Here is a 22,436-nt window from a genome sequence, read left to right on the forward strand (position 1 = left end):
CATAATTTCATTACAAACTTGTCAGGACAGGGAATTGTATTTACTTTTTGCTTAAAATTACTCGGTACAGTACAGATGGATGGCACTATATAAATATGTCCACCAGAGTTATTTTAATGGGACATTTGGTAGTCCACATGTCTCAGTATTGGTGATTTAAACACACAAGGTGATTTAAGACACAAAAGAACACTATTAGGACTCACAGCCTTGGCACACGATAATGAAGTGACAAAATGCAGCTGTTTATTGAGTAGTACATGATTCAACACATTCTGAATTTTCATTAACCCCACCTTTTTTAATAATAAAAGCATCCTTTCTGGATGCGTAGTGTACTCCCCAGGCACCCCTTGAGAAAAATAATGGCACAGGTATAATTAAATCAGTAATAATTTAAGGCTTTGCTGGAAAACTGCTATCCAAAACAGAGGCACTGGTGAAAATGCACCTTTTAATACTTCAGCCCCAGGTAAAGCTTGATGCTTTAGACAAGATGAAGTCCATAACACAATGCAAATAGTGTCAGAGAAGCAAGTTTGAGCCAACTCTTCCCATGTTGCACCTTTTTAGAACAAATCCACCACAAAGCTCAACATCCACCCCACACCAAACTCTTCTTATTCCCTGTTCTACTGTGGGGTTTCTCCCTTTTTCTTTTGAGGTGCTGCACATTCTTGAAGAATGGCAATGAAGAATTTTTCTTCCCCAGTAGGGGTTAGTTTTTAGTCAAAACAATAACTTGGACAGAACTCCAAGCTACTTTTAATATCTGGCACAGAGCTTGTTTCTCAGAACCCATTTGCAAAATGTTTTCTGCTGGTACCTAGAGCCATTTTGCAAGAAAGGCCACTAGTTCTTTGGCAAGCCTGATGAACTTCTATATATAATGGGAGTTCTAAAGGCAAGCCACTGCACTTGATGTTTTAAAAAAAGAACAAGTCTTAAAGTACAGCTGGTCAGGAATCTAAATACATGAAGTTTAAGAGCCCCTCCCACCCCCTAAACCCACATAACGAAATTCCAGAAAACAATACAAAGTTATTGCAAAAAAATCTGAAGTCTGTGCACCAGGAGTATTGTATTGCAAAAATCCAGGAACCATCCCCAATTGGATGGAGTGAGTGAAAGAGACAAACAGAAGTCTCAAGGCAGTTACAATGCAAAGAAGTAACCAGGTGGGATAGTCTGTGCTTCCAGATGGGGTCACCAATATGTTATTTATACTTTCAACTGCAATAACCAGGGCTCCAACCTCTGCAGCCTTTCTCCAGGTTTTCCTCTGCCTGCTACAATCAGGACTTTTAATTTTGAAGTACTGGTGGTGGGCAAGGTGAGGAGAACTAGAAGAATAAGGTGGGCAGCACAGCAGCTGCAGCCTCACTCAGCATAGTTAAAGGTGCTGTCTCTGGGGAAGAGGAGTTGAAAACTATCCAAATTATAGGACGAAGTGGTCAATAAGGAAGGAAGGCAAATAGTCTAACAGAGTCAGCACAGAATTAGATAAGACTAGACACTTATAGGGCAGAAAGAACCTTGAGTACAAACAGCTTCTGTTGGAGGCTAATTATGGGGTAGAACACTACATTCTTAACCATCTCATTGGACAAGATTCAAGGTCTGATTATAGACAAGAGTGGTTTGGCCGAATTTTCAGATCATTCCATGCCATCCACAAGTGCAAGTATATTGTCATTCAACATGCACCTTCCACTTTCAAGAGTTCAAAAAATGAATTCTTGCACAATACATTTTGACTACAATTACTCTCCAGAAGAGGATCTGCTTGCTTAGTAAGGTTCTCCCTTGCAAGATGACAAAGGGCGGTTCTAGTCCACAGTTCAGGAAGATCTTTAGTCAGAGTTTAGACCAGCCTTCCTCCTTATCTAGCACAAATAAAATCCCCTCAGGGCTATAATACCTAATCTGTGCATCAAGAAAGCAATATTCTGCCTCAGAGGTGCATGAGATCAGGGTACTCTCAGAAGTCTGTTCTGCAACTTTAAAAGCCAGAGAATCTCAAGCTAACTTCTGTCACATACTGAATATGCCAAACCACTAAGTGGCTCTTTCTTCAAGCAGCAGGAGGCTAAATTTCTGGTTCAAACCTTGAAAACTGTTTCTGTGCTGACTCCATTGTGGGGAGGGGGAAGGGAAGAGAACACTTTCCTTAATAGAAGGCAATGCTGGATTTGCCCCCAGGAGGGTTGAGGACTTTGTTGTGTGATCGTGGCCGTGGCCCCAGCCTGGGCTCATGATCATCCATTTTGGGTCCAGGCTCTTTGGTGCTCTCCTTCTTCTGTGGCTCTCTCTTTTCACTTGTATCTTCCACCTGTGGTCTTTGGTCTTCTGTAATTGTAAATTAAGATATGTTGTCAGGTGGCCATGCCAGAATATTCACCCAGTCTTATGACAATTGTAGCTTGCATTACATGTATTTTACCCAGCTGCACTTTGTTCAGCCCCCAGTTAGCACTTCATTTCCATGTTAACAAGGTGATAGTTATGTCATGTGTGCTGCGGAAGCATTGTGAAATGCTGCTCCCCAAGAATACTTTGCTAAAAAAGCTTTACAAGGAGCACGGAAGGGCACCCAGTACTGAACACATGCACGCACACACACTCCTTTAAAAACGTATTTAATCAGCCCACCAAGCAGGCCACTATAATGGGGACACAAAGAAAGTATTATGAAAGTGTGTGCAGACCATTCCCAGGCCTTTAAGGAACAGATACAGTCACAACTGCAGATAGGCACACACTAAATACTTGTGGCTTATATTCCTCTCTCCACAAGTCTTTTCATTTAGGTTTATTGATCTGGAATAATAATAGCTGTGTCAAACATTGAATATAACAAACAAACAAACCCCCAGAAAAAAACAGTTCTTCAAATAAAAATTGGATACTGCCCTTGACTCATCCATCCTGGAAAGCCTATAGAAACAACAGATGAACAATCTGTCACCTACAGAGTGGTCCTCAAGCCCTGTGCAGCTCATCAAGAACTATGCTCATCTACTTCTTAGTGGTAAGCCATATCCAAGAGAAAGTATAGCTTAAGCCATGAATTCATGGCAGAGGGAATGACTTAGCACAAGGTTAGTGCTACCGACTGTATAATAATCAGCAAGTAAGTAGACGTAATCTCAGACAACTAGCTTAGGAGATGGTAATACACACTGGTAGATAGCTCAGATCAGATACATATTATTTGTCTCAGGCTTAGCTCTGGCATCCAGCAGAATAGCAACCCATTCCAGAATATTCTCATATAGTTATAGGAAGACTGAATTGTGGAGAATCTATTCTGTACTTTTAGAAGATGCACTGAATGCTTTTTATAAAATTTAGAAGATATAGGTGTTTTTTTAAGGGAATTCAGATGCAGGGATCTCTTCAAATTGTAACTCTTTACAGGTACAGTGGAATCTCTACTCACGTACGGAATCCGTTCTAAAGGTCCATTCGTGAGTCGATCCGGGTCGCTGGGAGAAGTGCCGTTCTGTGTGTGCGCATTCAGCAACAGTGCCGTTCTGCACATGTGCAGACAGCGGCAGCTGCTTCTGCATGTGCACGAATTGCAGCAAACCCAGTATTTACTTCCGGGTTTGCTGCGGTTATGAGTTGGATTGCTTGCAAGTAGGGGCAGTGGTAGTTGAGGTTGTACTGTACACACACACAAAATAAGCCAAGCAAACCCACTTCAAATTCATTTCACTCTCACATCCATATATTAAAAAATTGCAGTCAGAGGTGCATTTTCATATTCAATTTCTTGTGACAGAAATAAAAAATTATCAGTAATATTTCAGCTCAAATTCAAGCTGTTGTAAAGCTGAAGATTTCTGAAGAATCTTTGACTATTTTGCTGAAGCATTTAAAGGACTCTTAGTTCATTCCAAAGACCTTCTTGCTTTTCTACTTATGACACTGAATGTTGTAACTGTTGGTAACTAGCATCTAAGGAGCTGCTGACAGAGCCAGTAGCTGACCAAGTCATTTTTCCATTAGAAAGTTAACATACCAAAGATTGGTTTCTTTGGAAAATAAAAAAACCCTCTTCAACCTAAAAGTGTTTTTTTGTGGATTCTGATAAATCTCATTTTAACAAGCCTCCCGGGAATTTTATTCATCCCACATAAACTGAAAAGATAGGTTAAGTTCCTCAATGTTTGTCTAGATTCTGTCTCCCTATAGCCACCCACAAGCTGTATTAGGCATCTGCAGTTGACAGAATGCCTACAATTACGAGTTTTCTGGGGCCTCAAGATCAGCCACAGAAGTCTTGCTTGCACACACTATTATTATTATTTGTTACTTTTGACACACAGAGAAGTGTCCCAAAGTGACCTACAGCCTGACACTATCACTATTTACTTTCAAGCACCAGATAAGAATGTTTCTTTATACCCTGGCTTTTGTCCCTTAGTCTGGAGAGTTTTAGATATTTTTGGCGTCTTTCAGTGGATTGGATGTGTTACACCTGACTTTTATATGTATGAAAATGTTTTTCATTCTGCTCTTAGCTTTTCATTCTGTTTTGATTTCATACTAGTTTTAAAAGACAACCAACGCTTTGGAAATCTTCTGCTTCCCAGAAAACGTGTTCCACTTACCTTTGGGTTTTAGTTCTTGTGGCACATCCCCTCTGTCATTCAGGATAACAGCATGATCCTGTAAGGGGAAAAACACTTTTAAAAAACCAAGTTCTGTGGGAATGTATTGCCCCTTTTAAAAAAAGCAACTAAGGTTTGCTTAGGCTTCCTTCAAGCAAGAAAGGCAAGCAATTTCTGTTACCACTCTCTTTTTTGAAGGGCAGAACTTCTAGCACGTAGCTGTTGGAATCTGCGTTCGACCGAGCTGGTAAAGCTCATCTTTCTCCGGCCGAGTCCTTCGGAAATGCCCTGCAACGTGATTAACGACCTGAGCCTTTGATGAGGCTCCAGGCACATTCCCATTCAGCAGAGAATCAAAGCAGCACGTGGAAGTGATGAGACTTACGGCTACATCACTATACTTTATTTCTTACTTTGCAGACAGAAAACACATCCTCTCTCTGTGAAAGGCAGAGAGCAACTGAACTAAACAAAGGAACAGGAAACCAGTAACGTCACATCCGTCTCCTGTCTTCCGTGAGACTTCAAACAGCCTGGAATGTCTCTGGAATGTAAATAGAGTCTAAGCAGCTGCACAGTGGCAAACAGAAACTAACAGTAGCTAGCATTTCTGCAGGGTTGTTTTCCACACATGAGGCAGAAGGGATTCTGCTTATTATAAGAACTTAAGAGACTGCTGGAGCAGGCCACTGGCCGATCCAGTCCAGCATCCTTATCTCACAGGGGCCAACATTTCTACTAGATAGATGTGCAATCTAATTCAACACTTTACAGTGGACAGAAGGCTGGGTCAGCACGATCAGGAATGAATGGAATGAATCAAAAGCTTCTCAATTCCATACCAAAGGCCCCCAGATTCAGCAACCTCAATTATACAAATGAATGCATGGCTGCTTCATTTACACAGATCGTTCTTCCTAAGATCTGATCTGAGTTCTCCTGTGGCTTTATTAAAAAGAAAAAAGGAAAAGGAAATGGGCAAAATCTACAATACCTTGGGTTTGTTTGGGTGAGCTTTGACAATGTCGACAGGCTGTGGAGACCCAAAAATATTGCTTGTTTTTCCACCAGGTGGATTTGTAAGATGACGAGAAGGATTAGGTTTATGGTCCTCAAATATTCCACTGTCCTTCCCACCTGCAAGACAGCAGTACTAATGGAAGTTACTAAGAACTTCTTCAGATTCTTCCAGGTAGCTCATGATAAGCTCCAGAAGTCAGTCCATTATCAGCATTGTTTGTATTTTTAATTCCCTGTACAATGTGCACTGACTTTTAACCTAATAGGCTGGGAATCAACCAAAACTATTCTGAAGATGTGTAATGTGTAAAAGGTTCCACTGCTAGACAAGCTGCCCAGCTAGCACTGACTAGCATTTGTTATGCATGGGATCATTCCAGGAACGTTTATTCCACTTGATTTCCAATGTGACACAATACTGCAATAAGAACAGCTATATGCTGCAACAGTGTTTGCAAGTGGATGCAGACGCCAGCAGTATGGAAATGAACATGCACGGACAAGATTCTAGAAATATTTTGACTCACCTTCATGCTCTAAAACTGAAGCCCATTGTTCAAATTGCTTTATACAATTTATTAAAAAGTAACCTCTTTGTTCACTGGGAGAGTGCCAAGAACTGCTTTTGCCTAAGCCACTATTTAATGCAGCACTGTCTAAATACCACAGCTGAAAGTTGATATGTTACTACCATAAACAGAAAGCTTTAGTCCTACATCCCACACACCTCAACGTTTAGAAGTCCAATATCAATTATAAACCTGCGTTTTAATATCAGCCAGCCTAGGTGGTATGAGATCAAACACCATATCTTACCACATCCTTGGCACAACAGTGGTATTTGGATGAGGGTGGTATGCACTGCAATCTGTTGCCACCATATTTAAATGATCATTTTCATCAAGTTTTATTATGCAGCCTTTCCAGGGTTGAATTACTGGTTTGGTCCCCCTCTGCCAAAGCACACACTTGCAATCTACATTTGTAAGATGCAATCTATACGGCAAGATTGTGCAAACTGATAAAACATCTGTTTGTTAGGCTGAATTACATCAGTTAGCAAAGCAGTGCAATTCATCTCTTGCATGCAAAATATTGGCTGAACACAACCTAAGCACGTCTTTGATTAACAAGGATAGTCTGAAACATACAGAGGCTTTCAATGGCGATACAATATGGTAAAACTCTGCTAGAATAGAGAAGGACAAAGTATAGGTTATGTATTCGCAGGCAAAGCCAAACCTGCCACTCCCTTACATAGTTTCTCAGGAAGATGACTCTCACCTGGAGGGTTTGTTCTCTTTGAAACGTTTGGAGTTTCTTCAGCTCCTCCAAATATGTTAGATGTCATTCTGTGCGGCCTGAAAGAGGAGTTTACTTCTTCTGGGCTTCCAAAGAGATTGCTGGAGCTTCCTCCAGGAGGTTGCAGGACCCTGTTTACAGAAAATAAATGATAGTCAGCCACGAGCACAGATAGCGTCCAGTCTGAATTATATAAGTGAAAACAGGCAATGTGCAACCAGACAAGTCTATGAAGAGATTTATCCAAAGGTTATGAGAGAGGGGAAGGAAATAACTCTCTGTTAGTAGGAAGCAGAAAGCTTAATGGTTCAAATGTTGCATACCGTCAGCCTACAGATTCTATTAACTTCGTCTCTACAAAGTTAACCTTTGCTTAAATTAGGGGTCTGCAAGGTTTACCTCGCCTGGGCCGGTTCACTCCAGCAGAGATCCCTCGGTGGGCTGGATTGTGAGTGCCTGCGCAATTTCCAGCGCCTGAGCATACACGATTTCTGGCACCTGTGCAGACACAATTTCCAGTGCCACGGAAGCGAGTCCCCATGCCGCGCTGCACCGGTTTAGCGCAGCACGTGGGGACTCACTGAGCAGGCGGCTCGGCTTGTGGGCCGGTTAAACAACCCCCATGGGTCGCTTGTGGCCCATGGGCCTTAGGTTGCCTACCCCTAGCTTAAATGCATAAAGAATATGATGGTCAGGATAAGTTTAAAGAGGGCAAATAATTTATAACTGTACATACTTCTCGACACAAAAAAGGGGGGGAATCCCAAACTAGGTCTGTGCAAAGCATATTAGGCACCAATAAGAAGTTTGGCTTGATGTTTCTTGATGGATATTTTCCCATTGTTGGGTGAGGTCATTACCACACCCAAATTCAAACTGAACAAGAGTGCATGCATTTACTGCTTACAAACTTGTCCACACCCTTTTATAGGCTTTGTGACTAGCACATCAGCATATACACATATTGTTAAGACTGTTGCAATCTGTTATTCAGCTTTCTGTGGAAAGAAACATTCCAGAACAAGGCCAAGGTTTGCAGGGAACGGAATGCAAATGACATTAAAGAATGCATTGTAAATGACCAGATAAGAGGTAGCTAGGACAGACACTCAGTACAATACATGCACAACAAAACTACAAGTTTTGACCCTCTATTGCTGACTGAAGTATCAAGCTGGTTCCATACGAATAGTCAATATCTATGCAAACATTTGCACTCTTGAAGCAATTTCACAATACAATGGAAGTTGATAGATTAATTCAATGAAGAAGGTGGGGCAAAAGATGTTTCTTGTATCATTTGCCAGGAAGGAGACAAGAATGTGTTCAGATTTTGAGACACAGCTATACGGCATTCCAGACCATAAAACCTTTTCTCTCCAAAAGTCATGGAAGAGAATTTCCTGTGCAATCGGAGTGCCTGAATAAAGGGTTGGGTGCGGGTGGGGAGGAATAAACTAAGAATACAGTGGTACTTTGGGTTACAAACGCTTCGGGTTACGTGTTTTCAGGTTGTGGACCGCGGGAAACCTGGAAGTACCGGTACAGAAGCGCCAAATCACGTCATGCATGTGTGCAGACGTGGCGCTGCAGGTTACGAACACTGCAGGTTGCAGATGTGTCTCCGTCATGGATTACGTCCGCAACCAGAGGTTCCACTGTATCATTTTGCTTCTAAGTTACTGCTGCTTTCTTTCAACATGCCACAATGCAAACAAGTCTGCAGTGGTCATCACCTCTCTCTTCATCAAAATGAGAAAACAGAATCACTCATGCAATTTAAATTCAAACTTTCTCAACTGACAATGCAGTGCTTGGCAGTCTCGTGCCAATAATTTAGCTTTGGTTTCAACAATCCCCATCAGCTCCAGCTAGCAAATGGCCGTGTTGGTGAAGGCTGGTTTAGAATGTTGGACTAGGACATCACTCAGGGTTCAAATCCTCACTAGGATTTGAGTTCACAAGGGGACCTTGGGTCAATCACCATCTCTCAGCCTCACAGGCTTGTTGAAAGAATAAAATAGGGAGTGGGAGAGCCAAATACGCCCCCTAACCTCCCTGGAGGAAACGTTGAATATAAATGCAAAAACAAAATAAATGAAAATAAATACTTGAAGATTGCATTCTGGACCACAAAAGGCTCTCTGATTAAAAGTGTCAGTATCATATCTGAGATCAGTGAACTACACATTTAGGCACTGTTCCAACACCACAGTTCCAAGCATTGCAACAGTAACATGAGTGTGCCTGACTGAAGATACACATTGTATACACAACAGAGAGGGTTTTCATTGCAAATTCTGCATGAATATTTTCAAGAAGCAGAAACAAATTCAGAAAGAAAGCATCATACAATGAGCACAAGTCCTTTCAGAAATATAGGCTGTTTGACACTAGTTGACACACAAATCCCAAATTGCTTGAGGAAAGGGGGTGGTTCCTACAGTCCTGGAAAGAGGCTGCAATGAATTCCCTCCTGAAGTAGTAAGGTTTAGATCCAGGTAACTATTAGGAAATATCTGTACAAACTCTGTACAAGGTTTCTCCTTGGAATGGAAAGTGCCTTAGTCACCTTGGTGATGAAACACTATCTTGTTGAGGAAGCTGGGAAGACTTGCATATTGTTTTACAATGGCTCCTTACATTCTTGGAAGAACAGTCCCAGAAGGTGATGCTGAGAGATTGCTGTTCCATCCAATGGGGAGACAAGGTTTCATACTGTCTCCCAAGCTGAAATATTTTCATTTTAAATAGACTTTTAATACAGAACTCTGCTGCTCTTTAATAACTGATGATGTTAGTTATTTTTTACATCTGAAGTTTTATTGACGTGATTATTGTATTGCATATAGAACCCATTTCTTCTTCTTTGCCATATCCTATGAAGATAGTGGCAGACTGTTCCTCTTTAGCTGGAAATGCTACTGCATACACAATTCTGAAGAGAACAAAAAGGAACAAAACTTGAGCAAAAAAGTGCAAGTAAGGGATGCTTTAAAAAAATTCTGAGGAGCGTACAGCTAAAAATATTAAGACCAACAAGGAGTTCTTTAAATAAATTGGTATCACGAAGCCATCTAGGAACAGTTCGAACCTTGGATGACAAGGTAGTAAAAGGAATGTGAAAAGAGGATATGGAGAAGTTGAATGAATTATTTGCCTCTGCAGATCCCAGTGCCTGAACCAGTACCTCACTAAGGTCTCCTCAGGAAGCTTAGCCATCAAGGAATAAGGGGAGGGATCCTCTTGTGGACCACAAATTTGTTAACTTGGATGAAGCAAAGATGTAGAAAGTGAATAGAGACAAGATTTTCTCATGGACATCTAATGAAGCTTAATGTTGGAAGATTCACAACAGTTAAACTATGGCCATTGCTCCCACAGGAGGCAGTGATGGCCATCAACCTAGATAGCTTTGAAGGATTGGAGAAAATCATGGAGGTGAGGACTATCTAGGGCTAGTTGCCATGATGACTATGCTCTGCTTGTACACTTGGAGGTAGCAACGCTTTTGATTACCCGTTGCTGGAAACCCACAGGAGAAGAGAGTTCTTGTGTGCTCAAATTATGCTTGTGAGTTTCCCACAGGCATCTGGTCGGCCCCTGCCCTGATCCAGCAGGCTCTTCTTAAATCTCTTACCTCATGTATTCCAGGGCTGAGCTCTGAGTCAGAAAATTCAATCCCAATCCCTTGTGCTTCAATAAGTATGATGTCCTCACAGTATTGCAAACACCAGGAGTAAGTTCCTTGAGCATTCTGATAATGTAAAAAATCCTCTAAATTTCAAAATTCTTCCTGACACTAATTCAGTATGCATATATTGTTACATTTTGATGAGTCACCTTGTGCAAAAGGGCATCTAGGCAATTAAAAAAAAATTTAATCACTGATATCCAAAATAATGATGTCACTCAAATGAAACACTACTTTCTAATCAGTGTGTGTTCAGGTGGCAAGATTTGATTTAAGTAATCCATTGTTATCAAAGTCTGTCTACATATGCTGGTCTAAGTTATGGGGATGGAGGAGGAGAGGAGATACAGAATCCAGGTTTTCTCCAAGGTTATTGCTTCATGAGAAAAGTCAAGAACTCTAGGTTGGTTGAAGCAGAGATTAATAGGCAGTTTTAGAATTAATATTTTATGTCTCTGGCAAGAAGCAAAACTCTCTAAAGGTAGAGGAACACAGCAAGATGTTGACTTCAAAGTGAGTTTTGGCTTCTGGAAAACAGAGCCTGGTGTCACAACTGAGCCTTCCTGAAAAAAAATCATACCAGACAGTGCGGTCTGGTGCCCTTTAAGCACAGCAGCTACCTCCTACAGCAAAAATCTATTCTGAAACACTGGGTGGCATGAATTATTAAACCTCCAAAAGGAGGAGGAGGAGTGCTAATGAGTCTGTTATTCAAATCTCAACAGACTGATCCACCTCCATGAAGTTACATCTCATGGCAATAGTAGAAATATATAGGTACTTACAATTCTAATCGCCAATCCATGTACAATTAAAATATTCAATGTTTATTTTGGAGATTAAGCAGCTGCATTGAAGTTTAGGTCAGCAATCAATCAGGACCACTTTGAGATTAAGTACCGTATTTTTCGCCCTATAGGACGCACTTTTTCCCCTCCAAAAATGAAGGGGAAATGTGTGTGCGTCCTATGAAGCGAATGCAGGCTTTCGCTGAAGCCTGGAGAGCGAGAGGGGTCGGTGCGCACCGACCCCTCATGCTCTCCAGGCTTCACACACCTCTCCGCAAGCAGCGGGAGCCCAGCGCTGGGCTCCCGCTGCTTGCGGAGAGTTGCCTGCATGCTGAAGCCTGCGCGCGCTGAGCTCAGCACGTCCAGGCTTCGCGCACCTCTCAGCAAGCAGCGGGAGCGCTCCCACGGCTTGCAGAGAGCTGCCTGTTTGGGGGCTGGGGTCGGGGGAAGCTCGAGCTTCCCCCGCCCCAGCCCGGGGGGAAATAATTTTTTTCCCTTTATTTCCCCCCAAAAAAAACTAGGTGCGCCTTATGGGACAGTGCATCCTATAGGGCGAAAAATACGGTAATTGTGAAGTGGGAGACTAGCCCATCTCTCTCTCTCCCCCTCCCTCTCTCTCTCTCTCACACACACACACACACACACTAAATGCCAACAAATCATATACCTAAAGGCTTTACTTCTTCCATACACACAACTCTGTACCTTCTAGCATAGCTACTGATATGAATAGAATTGGTGGTACTTGGGGTTGGACACTGGAGCCACTAATTGAATGCTATCCCTACAGCAGTCTTCCCTTAACTGGCACCCACCAGATGTTTTAGACTACAACTCTTGACTAGATTCCTGGGGAAGGTTACCTTAGCATGTAAAACAATCGCTGCTACAATAGTTCCACTGCCATTATAGAAACCAGTGTTCGAGTCTTCCAGCTTATAAGCATCAGAAGTGTTTTGCATACAAAGCAATGCACATGGACAGACAAAGCAAACAAAGTTCAGAGAAGACCCAATGTGGTCTAGTAGAGAGTTAGTATTTATTTGGAAGACCTGGGTAGGGCAGTCAGTACATCCGGCATCATCTAGGCCATATTGCATCATATATTGAGTTATGTGGCAAACAGTCTTCTCTTAGGAAAACATTTTGCATGAACTGAATAGAAGCCTATCAGCAGCCAGGTTTCAGCAACTCCCAAGTCTCTTAGGTGAGGACAGTCAGAAATTATAGGGACCTACCAATAAAAGCTGTGTGATTCTTGCACAATAAATGTGACATATAAATGAATTGTCAAATGAGCATAACACTTTCTCTCTCACACACATGGGGTGGTTAATTCACAAAGGGAGTTCAGCATTCAAAGCAATCCAAGTGATTACTATACTAGACACAGGTAAAAATGTGATCCAGTGGAAGTAGTAAGAGGTCTAACTCAGTGCAGTTGGTTTCTTCTCTCCCGGTAACCTGAATCAATTTCATTTATATGCAATACATGCTCCAGACAAGGACAAATCCATTTATAGCCTCCAAGAATAGGCAAAATCAAAACCTACTCATTCCACCCACACACGGGCATGGCCAGAGGAAGCAGAAGAAAGGCAGGACACCTTATCACGAATACTCCAGTTGCAACCACAACAAAGCTAATTCTAGGCATCAGTGCTATACAGTGGTACCCCGCAAGACGAACGCCTCGCAAGACGGAAAACCCGCTAGACGAAAGGGTTTTCCGTTTTGGAGGCGCTTCGCAAAACGAATTTCCCTATGGGCTTGCTTCGCAAGACGAAAGCCCATAGGGAAATCTCCGGGGACCTCTTTTAAATGCTAGCGGTGGGGAGCAAAGCCTTTCCCCCCCCTCCGGCCTTCAGAAGAGGTCCAGGAAGGCTGGCGGGGGCCGAAAGGCTTTGCTCCCCAGCGCCAGCATTTTAAAAGCAGTCCGGGATAGCAGGGAAGCGCTTCCCGCTATCCCGGACGGCTTTTGAAGGCAGGAGAGGCATGCCGGCAAGTCTCCGCCAGCAGCGGCAGCGCTGCCGCTGCTGGCGGAGCGCTCCGCGAAGCCTGGGCGCGCTGATGTCAGCGCGCGCAGGCTTCGGCATGCGGGCAAGTCTCCGCCAGCAGCGGCAGCGGACCAGGACCTCTTCTGAAGGCGGGCGGGGGGCAAAAGTCTTTGTCCCCCCTGCCTGCCTTCCCAGGGGCTTTTAAATCGCCCCGGACAGCGGAGAAGTCCTCCGCTGTCCCGGGGCGATTTTAAAATGCCGCCCGCCAGCATTTTAAGATCGCCCCGGACAGCGGAGAAGCCCTCCGCTGTCCCGGGGTTTTTTAAAATGCTGGGGGTGGGAAGAAAAGCCCTTGTCCCCCCCCCCCCAGCCTTCAGAAGAGGTCGGGGGACAGACTGTCCCCGGACCTGGTCTGAAGTCGGTTTCCCTAGGAACGCATTAATTGATTTTCAATGCATTCCTATGGGAAACCGTGCATCGCAAGACGAAAAACTCGCAAGAAGAAGAAACTTGCGGAACGAATTAATTTCGTCTTGCGAGGCACCACTGTACTTTCTTTCTCAGACAGGCCTTGGGATGTTTAATACAGCATTTTGGGTGCGAACGCATTAAGTTTCCCTCTACGTATACAGTATACCATTTCAGAGGGGAGTTCAGAAACAGCACCATACATTATCACTAGAATCCTTATGACTGCCAAACAATGTGGATCAGCATTGTTGCCTTGATTTGGTGTATTCAGATTCCGTATTTAAAACTTTCGACAGTCACCTTAAGTTTTTCTGCTGGGGGGAAAGAGACAGGCAAGACATTTTTTAAAATAAAACACCACCCAAAAATATAAGTATAACCTTCCTTTATTTTGCTTGAGCGGGCTAGTGAAAAGGGCGGGCACCATAAAAGCTTTTGTTCTCTTTAAAACAAAACAAAAAAAACCCCCCAAACCTCCGCCACACCCCTTACAGAAGTCATTTACTCAGAAGCAAGCCCGGCGATTTCATCAGGGCTACTCCGATGTATGCCTGCAAAATAATGCAGCCTCAGCGCTAGGTAAGAAATCCGGTTTCCGACGGCACCAGAAGGCCTCCTACCTGAACCGGCATATTGCCACACCCCCACCCCCACTCTCAAAGCGCAGCGAGGCCGAACTGGAAACGCACGGCTTTAATTCGAATCGAAAGCGTCCGCCGCGGTCTGCTTTAACAACCCACAACATGGCCTTAAAAAACGGCGTTCTCTTTATCCCCCCTCGTTTGCAGCGAGGTGGCTCCGCCAAGTCACCAGCTTCCGCCCCTGAGAAGCCTCCCCTCAGCCACAAGGGCGGGAAACGGAGCGAGGGACCCCGGCGTCCGGCGTCTCCTCCCCGCCCCTCCCCCACGAAGCGAAGGCCGCTCTTCCTCAGAGGAACGAGCACATTTACCTCGAGCTGGGTTTCGCCGAGTCGGTCTCGGGTCCCTGAAACATGGTGGCGGGAACGGCGGCGACCAACGGCCTAGCGGATGCTAAGCAACGCGCTCCTCAACTGCGAGCGGAGCTGGAGCCCCGCGCTTGTGATTTCCTCAGGCAGGGCTCCCGGGCGGTCTTTAAAAGCCGATTGGCCTTTGGAGCCGCCGCTCATGGCCAGCCAACCAACCGACGACTCGGTGATCTGTGCCCAATGAGCGCAATAGAAGGTTGGGGGCGGGAAGAAGGGGCGAGATGCCTCAAGCGCGGGCGGAGTGAATTGAAGTGCAGAGTGTTTGAGGACCGGGACATTCGCAGGGAAACCAAAATGCTTGTTTACAAAGCTATTGTACTATCACCTTACTATATGCTTGTGAAACATGGACCACTTATAAACACCATCTCTAACTCCTCAAAAGATTCCATCAACGGTGTCTCTGAAAATTGTTACACATCACTTGGGAAGACAGGAGAACTAATACCAGAAGCAAAGATCACCAGTGTTGAAGCAATGATTCTTCAACATCAACTTCGTTGGACTGGTCATGTTGTGCGGATGCCTGATTATCTTCTTCCAAAGCAACTATTCTATTCCGAACTTAAAAATGGAAAGTGTAATGCTGGTGGTCAACAAAAGAGGCGTAAAGACTGTCTCGAGGCAAATCTAAAAAAATGTAGTATAAACACCAACAATTGGGAAACACTTGCCTGTGAGTGCTCCAATTGGAGAACAGCCTTTACCAAAGGTATCATGGGTTTTGAAGACACTTGAACTCAGGACGCAAGGGAGAAACCTGCTAAAAGGAAAGCACACTTGGCAAATCCACACAGAGATCAACTCCCGTCCGGAAACAAATGTCCCCACTGTGGAAGGACGTGTGGGTCCAGAATTGGCCTCCAGTCACTTACGAACTCATTGTTAAAACCGTGTTTATGGAAGACAATCTTACTTGGCTACGAGTGATCACCAAAGAAGACTGCCATTCCATATATCTCCGGTGCTCATTGGTCTGGAAGAAGGCAGCAAATGGCAATGGCCTTTAAGGTTTAAAGAGCCCTGGTCAGCTTCTCAGCATTTGCTACCTTGGGGTGGGAGTGTAAATGAAAAGGCTACAAGCTAAGTTACTCTTAAGAGATTCACTTATAAGGATTCATTTATTTGTGTATTTTAAAACATATACATTGCTTTTCTTTGTATGAAACTCAAGCGGCTTGCAAGAAACCACCCCATATACAGAGTGGTATTCAACTAAGTTTAATTCAGAGCAGACCTACTGAAAATAATGGACCTAACTTAGTTATATACTGCAAATCAAACTATCCAGATGACCAGTTAGCCATAGTATTTATGCCCTTTGTCAGTCCTTTGTAAAGCCTTTAGATGCAACCGTGGGGTTTTGAGGGAAGGTAGTTGCAATCGAAATTATTCGACCCCCATTGCAAATCGGGTTTATTATCAAAATCTACACACTTTCAGCTGTTTGCAATGAGCAAATCAAACAAAAGCAATTAAAAAGCTCAACACAACGGATACAAACAATGAAGCTCTTGATCTAGTTGCATCAGGTGTGCTTGAGACAACACCTGTTGTATTTGTGCTTTTGGGTGGGATTCTGTTCAGGGGGTTGAATAATAGTGAGACTGGAGAAGTCTGTGTTGCAATTTCAGCTGAATTTGGGGAAACCACTTGAAGCATCCATCATTATGTTGAGCTACAGTGGTGCCTCGCAAGACGAAATTAATCTGTTCCGCGAGTCTCTTCGTCTTGCGAAGCACGGCTATTAGCGGCTTCGTCTTGCGAAGCACGGCTATTAATGGCTTAGCGGCTATTAACGGCTTAGCAGCTTTAAGAAAAAGGAAACAAACTCGCAAGAACTCGCAATACGTTTCGTTTCGTCTTGCGAAGCAAGTCCATAGGGAAATTCGTCTTGCGGAACGACTCAAAAAACTGAAAACTCTTTCGTCTTGCGCGTTTTTCGTCTTGCGAGGCATTCGTCTTGTGAGGTACCACTGTATTTAAATTGCTTTTGTATGATTTGCTCATTGCAAACAGCTGAAAGACTGTAAATTTTGATAATAAACCTGATTTGCAATGGGGGTTGAATAATTTTGATTGCAAGTACAGATGATAGTGCTAACAGTTTGGATGTGCAACACAGATTACCGTATACTATACAATATGCTCCCCCATCACACATTTTTTCCTCAAGCTGCAGATATTTCTTGCTGTTGTCAATAATCCAGCCTAGAGTGCCATAAAATTTAAAACTGAATTGTAACAAAATGGTGTTCAGTGACACTCCTGTTCAGGATTCCCTTCAGTGAGCCATGGCCCCTTTTACAGGATGCTCTATTTCCCCTCATTTATTGGTTTCTCTTCAATCAGCATTCTGTGGGCACTCTGCATTCTTGGTCCTCATCAGGCTGTTTTTGGGGAACCCCCAAAGAATTTTTCTCCTCCAAAAGAATTATTGTTCTTCTGCAAACCTTGGGAACCCTCCAAATATACCGTGCATGGGTGGTGCCATTTTGGCTATGTAAGTATTGGAGCTCAGCCCCAAACATAAAAATAGGTAGGGTAACTTGAAGGGCCTGTAATCTAAGGATGGGTGTTCTCCATTACACAGATCTAAGTACATAACATGTACTTTAGAGGACTTATTTTCCCCCTGTTCCACTGAGGTAGCGGTTCAAGTCATATTCCCAGTCAGAAGAAAATCTATCAGTGCTTAGGGTAAAAATGACAGCAAACACATGACTTAGACCAAGGATTAGTATGTATTTATGCACAATCATAAAAACAACTTTACAAGTTGAATTGAAAATTGAAAACAGAAGAAGTTAACAGCTTTTGTATATTATATTAAATAACCCAAACACCTTTTCCTTTTCCAAAAATTGGTAAAGAATAAATAATATAATTTACAATATGGTACAAAAAATAATCAGTTAAGGACAGGCATTCTTGCTTTATACATACACTATATATGTATATTTATTATCTATAAAACAAATTCACATCTCAAAACAAGACAGAAAACCTTTAGATGATATGGCTTAACTATTATTAAAATATACAGCAACAAAGTCTGCTGTCAAACCCACAAGCTCTAAAGCCAGTTATCACATTTTGGCAACTAATGATAACTTACTGCTGTAGTGCTTGCAAACGTTTTCACTTGTTTAGCATTTACAGATCACTGGGGAGTCTGGAGAATTGAGTTTTTAAAAGGGCTCGGTAACTCAAAAGTGCAGTATTTTCCTTACAAATGTATCCAACTTCTTTGTGTGTGTGCATATGCATGCATGTAATTAAAAAAGTAAACCCAAAATGAAATACTAAAATCCAACTGTCAAGTCAAAAAGTCAGTGGACAAGACATCTTGGCTGATATGATTTGACCTAAGTTGCTGGCTGGAAAGCATTAAAGATAGGAGAGAGATAATGAAAAAGGTTGTGTAATGCCAACTTCAAACAACTTTGCTTTAAAAATACCACCACCGTGTTGTCTGGACACAATTCATAGGGAATTTGCTCCTCCAAAATTTTTGTTAATTTCAATGGGCTTTGTGGAATGAAGTTACTGTTAAGTTCTATGCTAGTGATTACAGAAAAATATTCAGAGGAGTTAACTGGCCTATCAAAATGCAATGCAGAAGCAATATAGGCACTCAGAATCTGGCCAATAAATTAGGTTGTATTCTTCTTTAAAAAAAATTCAGGCAAGGAATATTAATATCTGATTCCCAGTGCCCTATTCTGTGGATCTACAATAGTGATGGGGAAGCTGTGGCCCTCCAGATGTTATCAGATTCCAATTCACACCAGCCCAGGTAGCATGGCCAATGAATGGTCAGGGATGATGTCAGATGGCGTCCAGCAACATCTGGAAGGCCAGAGATTCCCTATCCCTGGTCTACAAGACATATTTTTCTTCACTGCATATATACTAGGAAGTAGACCAATTTATAATACACCTGTTAACAAACCATGTGATAGCAGAAAAAACTGAAGCATAGAGTTTTTTAGGAATCTCACTCATAAATGGAAACCAGCTATATCCACAGAACAACCTTCTCTCAATGCCTCAGGCAAATGTGAAGGTAAGGCAAGAGGACAATTCACCTTCAAAGTAGTTGGGTTTGCAGATTGTTTGAAACTTGCTGAAATGCATTCTGAGACAAACTAAGTAAAAGTTCATTATTAGTTCAAAGGGGCTGAAACAGTACAATTCAAAACCAACTCCTGCATTCAAAAAGTCAGTGGCAGCCCTAGAATCAATGTTGTGTCTCAAATGTATGGATGCTTTGGTAACTCAACACCAGAAAGCTCCAAAATGGACACATCACTAATGCTTCATTGAGAGTAGCAGCAGTTACTGACTGGAAGTTAAACATTATTATTGGTTTTTTATTTCAAGTGCACAATTCATGTAATTTTATATGCAAGATAAAAGGCCAAATGGCCAGTGTTTATAATCTCTATGGACTCCTATCTTTAGAAACTGGAAAGGTGATTAGCAAGAATTTGGAAACTGAATTTGCATGGGAAAAATACTTTGGGAGAAAGAGGAGTTGATATAGAAACTTTACTACATAACTGTTTAGAATTGGACAATTGGCTCCTTGTTCTGTCTACTTTTCTGATGCTCTGGTTCTGTTTCAGGCAACAAAGGATATTAAAATCTGCAGGCCTCGTCATTGATAAAAATAGCTATGACACAACATTCTATCTTTTCTCAAACAGAGGAAGCTGGTGGCAGAAGGTAAATCTGTCAGCACACAAGGGACAAATTTGCAGATCCCATTAAGCTGTAAGGCTGGTAAATAATCTGGGCACATGGAAGGATTCATAAGCTTGCTACAAATCCATCCTTTTAGAAATAGGAGGAATGGAAATGTGGGGCGTAAGAGACTATAATCAAAAAGAACAGATGTTTCTGAACTATACCCCCATCAGTCCCAACAAGTATGGCCAATGGATAGGGGTGATGGGAATTGCAGTTCAGCAACACCTGGAGGGCCAATGGCTCCCTACATCAGAAACAGAATGTTAAGAATGATTTCATTAAAAAAGCAACCCACCCACACCTGCAGACCTATAACGAATTAACGTAAATGTCCACAGGCAATGTCTCATATGAACAAAGGCCTTTTGTGGACGATAGAACTGATAACATTTCAAGGACGGATCAGAAAATGGGCTCTGCCTGAAATGCTCCTGCAAAAAAAAAAATGCAGACAGGTAGAATAAACATGTTTTGGCACAGCGGTATCTAGGCCATGTTGCTAAATGCATAATCAGAAATCACCATACACAAAGAGTCCAAATTTTCTTCTGTAATGAAAAGCCTTCACACACTCACATGAATGCATCATTGCATTTTACAAAACATTCTGTCTGCTTTTAGAAGAGAATAAGCAAGCCCCAGCACACAAAGAGCTCTGTTATGGGGCTTTCAAAACTGCTGGACCACTAGTCTGATAATCAGTAACAGGGGATGGCAAGAATGCTTTTGCCCTGAAGTATTACAAATGTGTGCTCCTAAGTAACCATGGCAGAATCCTAGAAAGAGGGATTATTTCCAGAAAAACGACAGTGATGTCAGGGAAGGACAATGCTATGATAATCCCACAAAAGTATACATGATTCTGATATTCTCCTACGAAAACTGAAGTTGTGGACAGTTTCCTGTTCAGGTGATGAGCTCAGCCATTCAAGAGATGAACACAAATATAACACAAATTAAGTCTTTAAACCTAGGACAGCCTCTCCAGTTCTGTAAATACGCAGAGCTTGGAGATATACTAGCAGACTGCTTGACTGCCCTTGAAGATAGAATGATTCAGGAACAGTTTCAGAAAAGGGGTCCCGAATACGGTCCCAGAAATGCAGGAACCATTGGAGACTGGCAGTGACTTTTAGGTCCCTTTGCCAGGGAAAGTCATTCTGGTGAGACCACCTCACCACTGTGGGCAGGCTTCCAAAGTCACCTTCCCATCTAATGCTTGATAAAGACAGTAAAGGGTGAGGGGTTATCACCAGAGAACAGGGCATCTTTGCAAAGCAGAGTTCCAGCTAGTATTTTTTAAAAATCTGCTTAATTTCACACTAGTATTGATTAAAGGTTTCCCATTACCCACAAGTGAATAGCATATCCTAAAGAATGCAATTTATATAGGCTTTCATGAAGAAGCTGAACAACTTGAACTGCCATGTGGGAATTAACTTTACAAAAGTGGAATAGCAGCTTTCTCACCTCATTTGCTGGACAAAGTAAAAGCATTACCTTTCTACTGTCATAGGAAAGAGTACTGTAAAATGCTTTCTTCTTGTAGAATTCATTAGATAAAGCAAGTGAATATTTAAAAGGGAAGGAGGAAAATATGCAGAGAAGTTAACAAGGGGAAAGAGAATGAATTGGGAGTGAGGTTAGAGAGCCTCCTGAAAAAGTTTCTAGTCCTCAAGAGAAAAAATGGAATATAAGAGCCCTTGGGGAGTAAGACCACCTTTGCATCAGGAAGTGTTTGCTGTAAGAAATAAAAACTAAAAGCAAGCAAGCAGAATCAGTCAAAGGGATGCTGGTTAAGGTGGTGTGCGTATATTTGTGTGCACACACGTGCACAGGCACACCACATCCATCTACAAGAATAAGGAAGGGAGCATTCTTAAGGGGCTCTCAGATCCTACTCCAGTTTTTATTTTTAAAGTAGGAACAGACACAGCGCTTTTCATGCCATGCTGGAATGTTGATGAATGTGAGTGAATCAAAAAGAATTCTGGTAAAAGCAAAGTGGTATTAACTGCTGCCTGACAGGAAAGTGCAAGGAATTATCAATCTGACTGACTGGTCAACAATGCCAATTGCGATAGACCAAGAGAGGAGTATATTTATTCATTCATTCATTTTTTTAAAAAAAGATTAAAAAAATAGCATACCATCTTATCACCCCCACCCTCCAGCTTAAATGCGGATATGACAACAAGGGTTTGGTTTACTGTATAAAAACATAGCTTGTGGGATTTCTTGCCCAGAGCATAAATCCAGGGCTGTCTTGTAAACTCCACTAGTACTGTAATCAGCTTACACATGTCATTTCCTATAATACTGCTCCCAGTTGTATTGTTCCTAGCATATTGCACATTCCAGGAACTGTAGACTGTTGAAGACAACACTGATCTTCTTATGAGGCATGCTCTAGTCAGGACAACAAAAGTATCCACTGCATAGCTATGACATCACTTCTCTCCAGGTTACATAGCTAGTTCAATGGTTTCCACCAGCCAGCTGGGTGAATGTGCTCACTGAGAGAGGTCACCAATGGGAGGGCCATCACTTCCTCCATCAAAGTGGATCTCTCGGCGGTTTGGCTCAGGTATTGACAGCTCCTGGGCAAGGTCGTTGAAACGAGATATGTAATCTATACTGTTCTCATTCATCATGCAAGCCAGCTGGGAATCTACTATCTAGAAGCAAAGAAGGGGATGGGGGAGAAAAGAGAGGGTAGGTTATTTACAGTTTAGGTCTTGCCACTTTTGTTTGGCCATATCAGAAAGTCTGGAGAAGCTAAAC

At 42.5% G+C, this 22,436-nt stretch overlaps 2 protein-coding genes across 6 annotated transcripts in view; both read right to left on the reverse strand.

The window, feature by feature from the left end:
* Positions 1-224: 224 nt before the first annotated feature.
* JPT2 (Jupiter microtubule associated homolog 2) lies at positions 225-15,001 on the reverse strand. The gene is made up of 5 exons (XM_083474578.1): positions 14,841-15,001; positions 6,924-7,072; positions 5,614-5,756; positions 4,620-4,677; positions 225-2,349 (listed from the first exon to the last, which is right to left on the reverse strand). The coding sequence occupies exons 1-5, from the start codon at positions 14,882-14,884 to the stop codon at positions 2,171-2,173; spliced, it is 573 nt and encodes a 190-aa protein (XP_083330704.1). The 5' UTR covers positions 14,885-15,001; the 3' UTR covers positions 225-2,170.
* Positions 15,002-17,622: 2,621 nt separating this feature from the next.
* CRAMP1 (cramped chromatin regulator homolog 1) overlaps positions 17,623-22,436 on the reverse strand; it is a 42,002-nt gene continuing 37,188 nt past the window's right edge. For all 5 annotated transcript variants that reach the window (XM_083474155.1, XM_083474153.1, XM_083474157.1 and 2 more), the window contains exon 21: positions 17,623-22,330. In XM_083474155.1, coding sequence (XP_083330281.1) covers positions 22,166-22,330 — 165 coding nt within the window. In that variant the 3' untranslated portion in view covers positions 17,623-22,165. The remainder of the gene's footprint in view (positions 22,331-22,436) is intronic.

This window comes from Podarcis liolepis (assembly GCF_965112155.1).
Source record: "Podarcis liolepis genome assembly, chromosome: 14".
Classification (NCBI taxonomy): Eukaryota; Metazoa; Chordata; class Lepidosauria; order Squamata; family Lacertidae; genus Podarcis; species Podarcis liolepis.

Bases quoted from the DNA above. Each gene is read 5' to 3' on its own strand.
- JPT2 (XM_083474578.1), bottom strand. From the start codon at position 14,884: ATGTTTCAGGGACCCGAGACCGACTCGGCGAAACCCAGCTCGAG. The intron at 5,757-6,923 runs GTGAGAGTCATC...GCTGTCTTGCAG, and splicing joins AAAGAGAACAAACCCTCCAG to GTGGGAAGGACAGTGGAATA. The intron at 2,350-4,619 runs GTAAGTGGAACA...TTACAATTACAG, and splicing joins ACAAGAACTAAAACCCAAAG to AAGACCAAAGACCACAGGTG.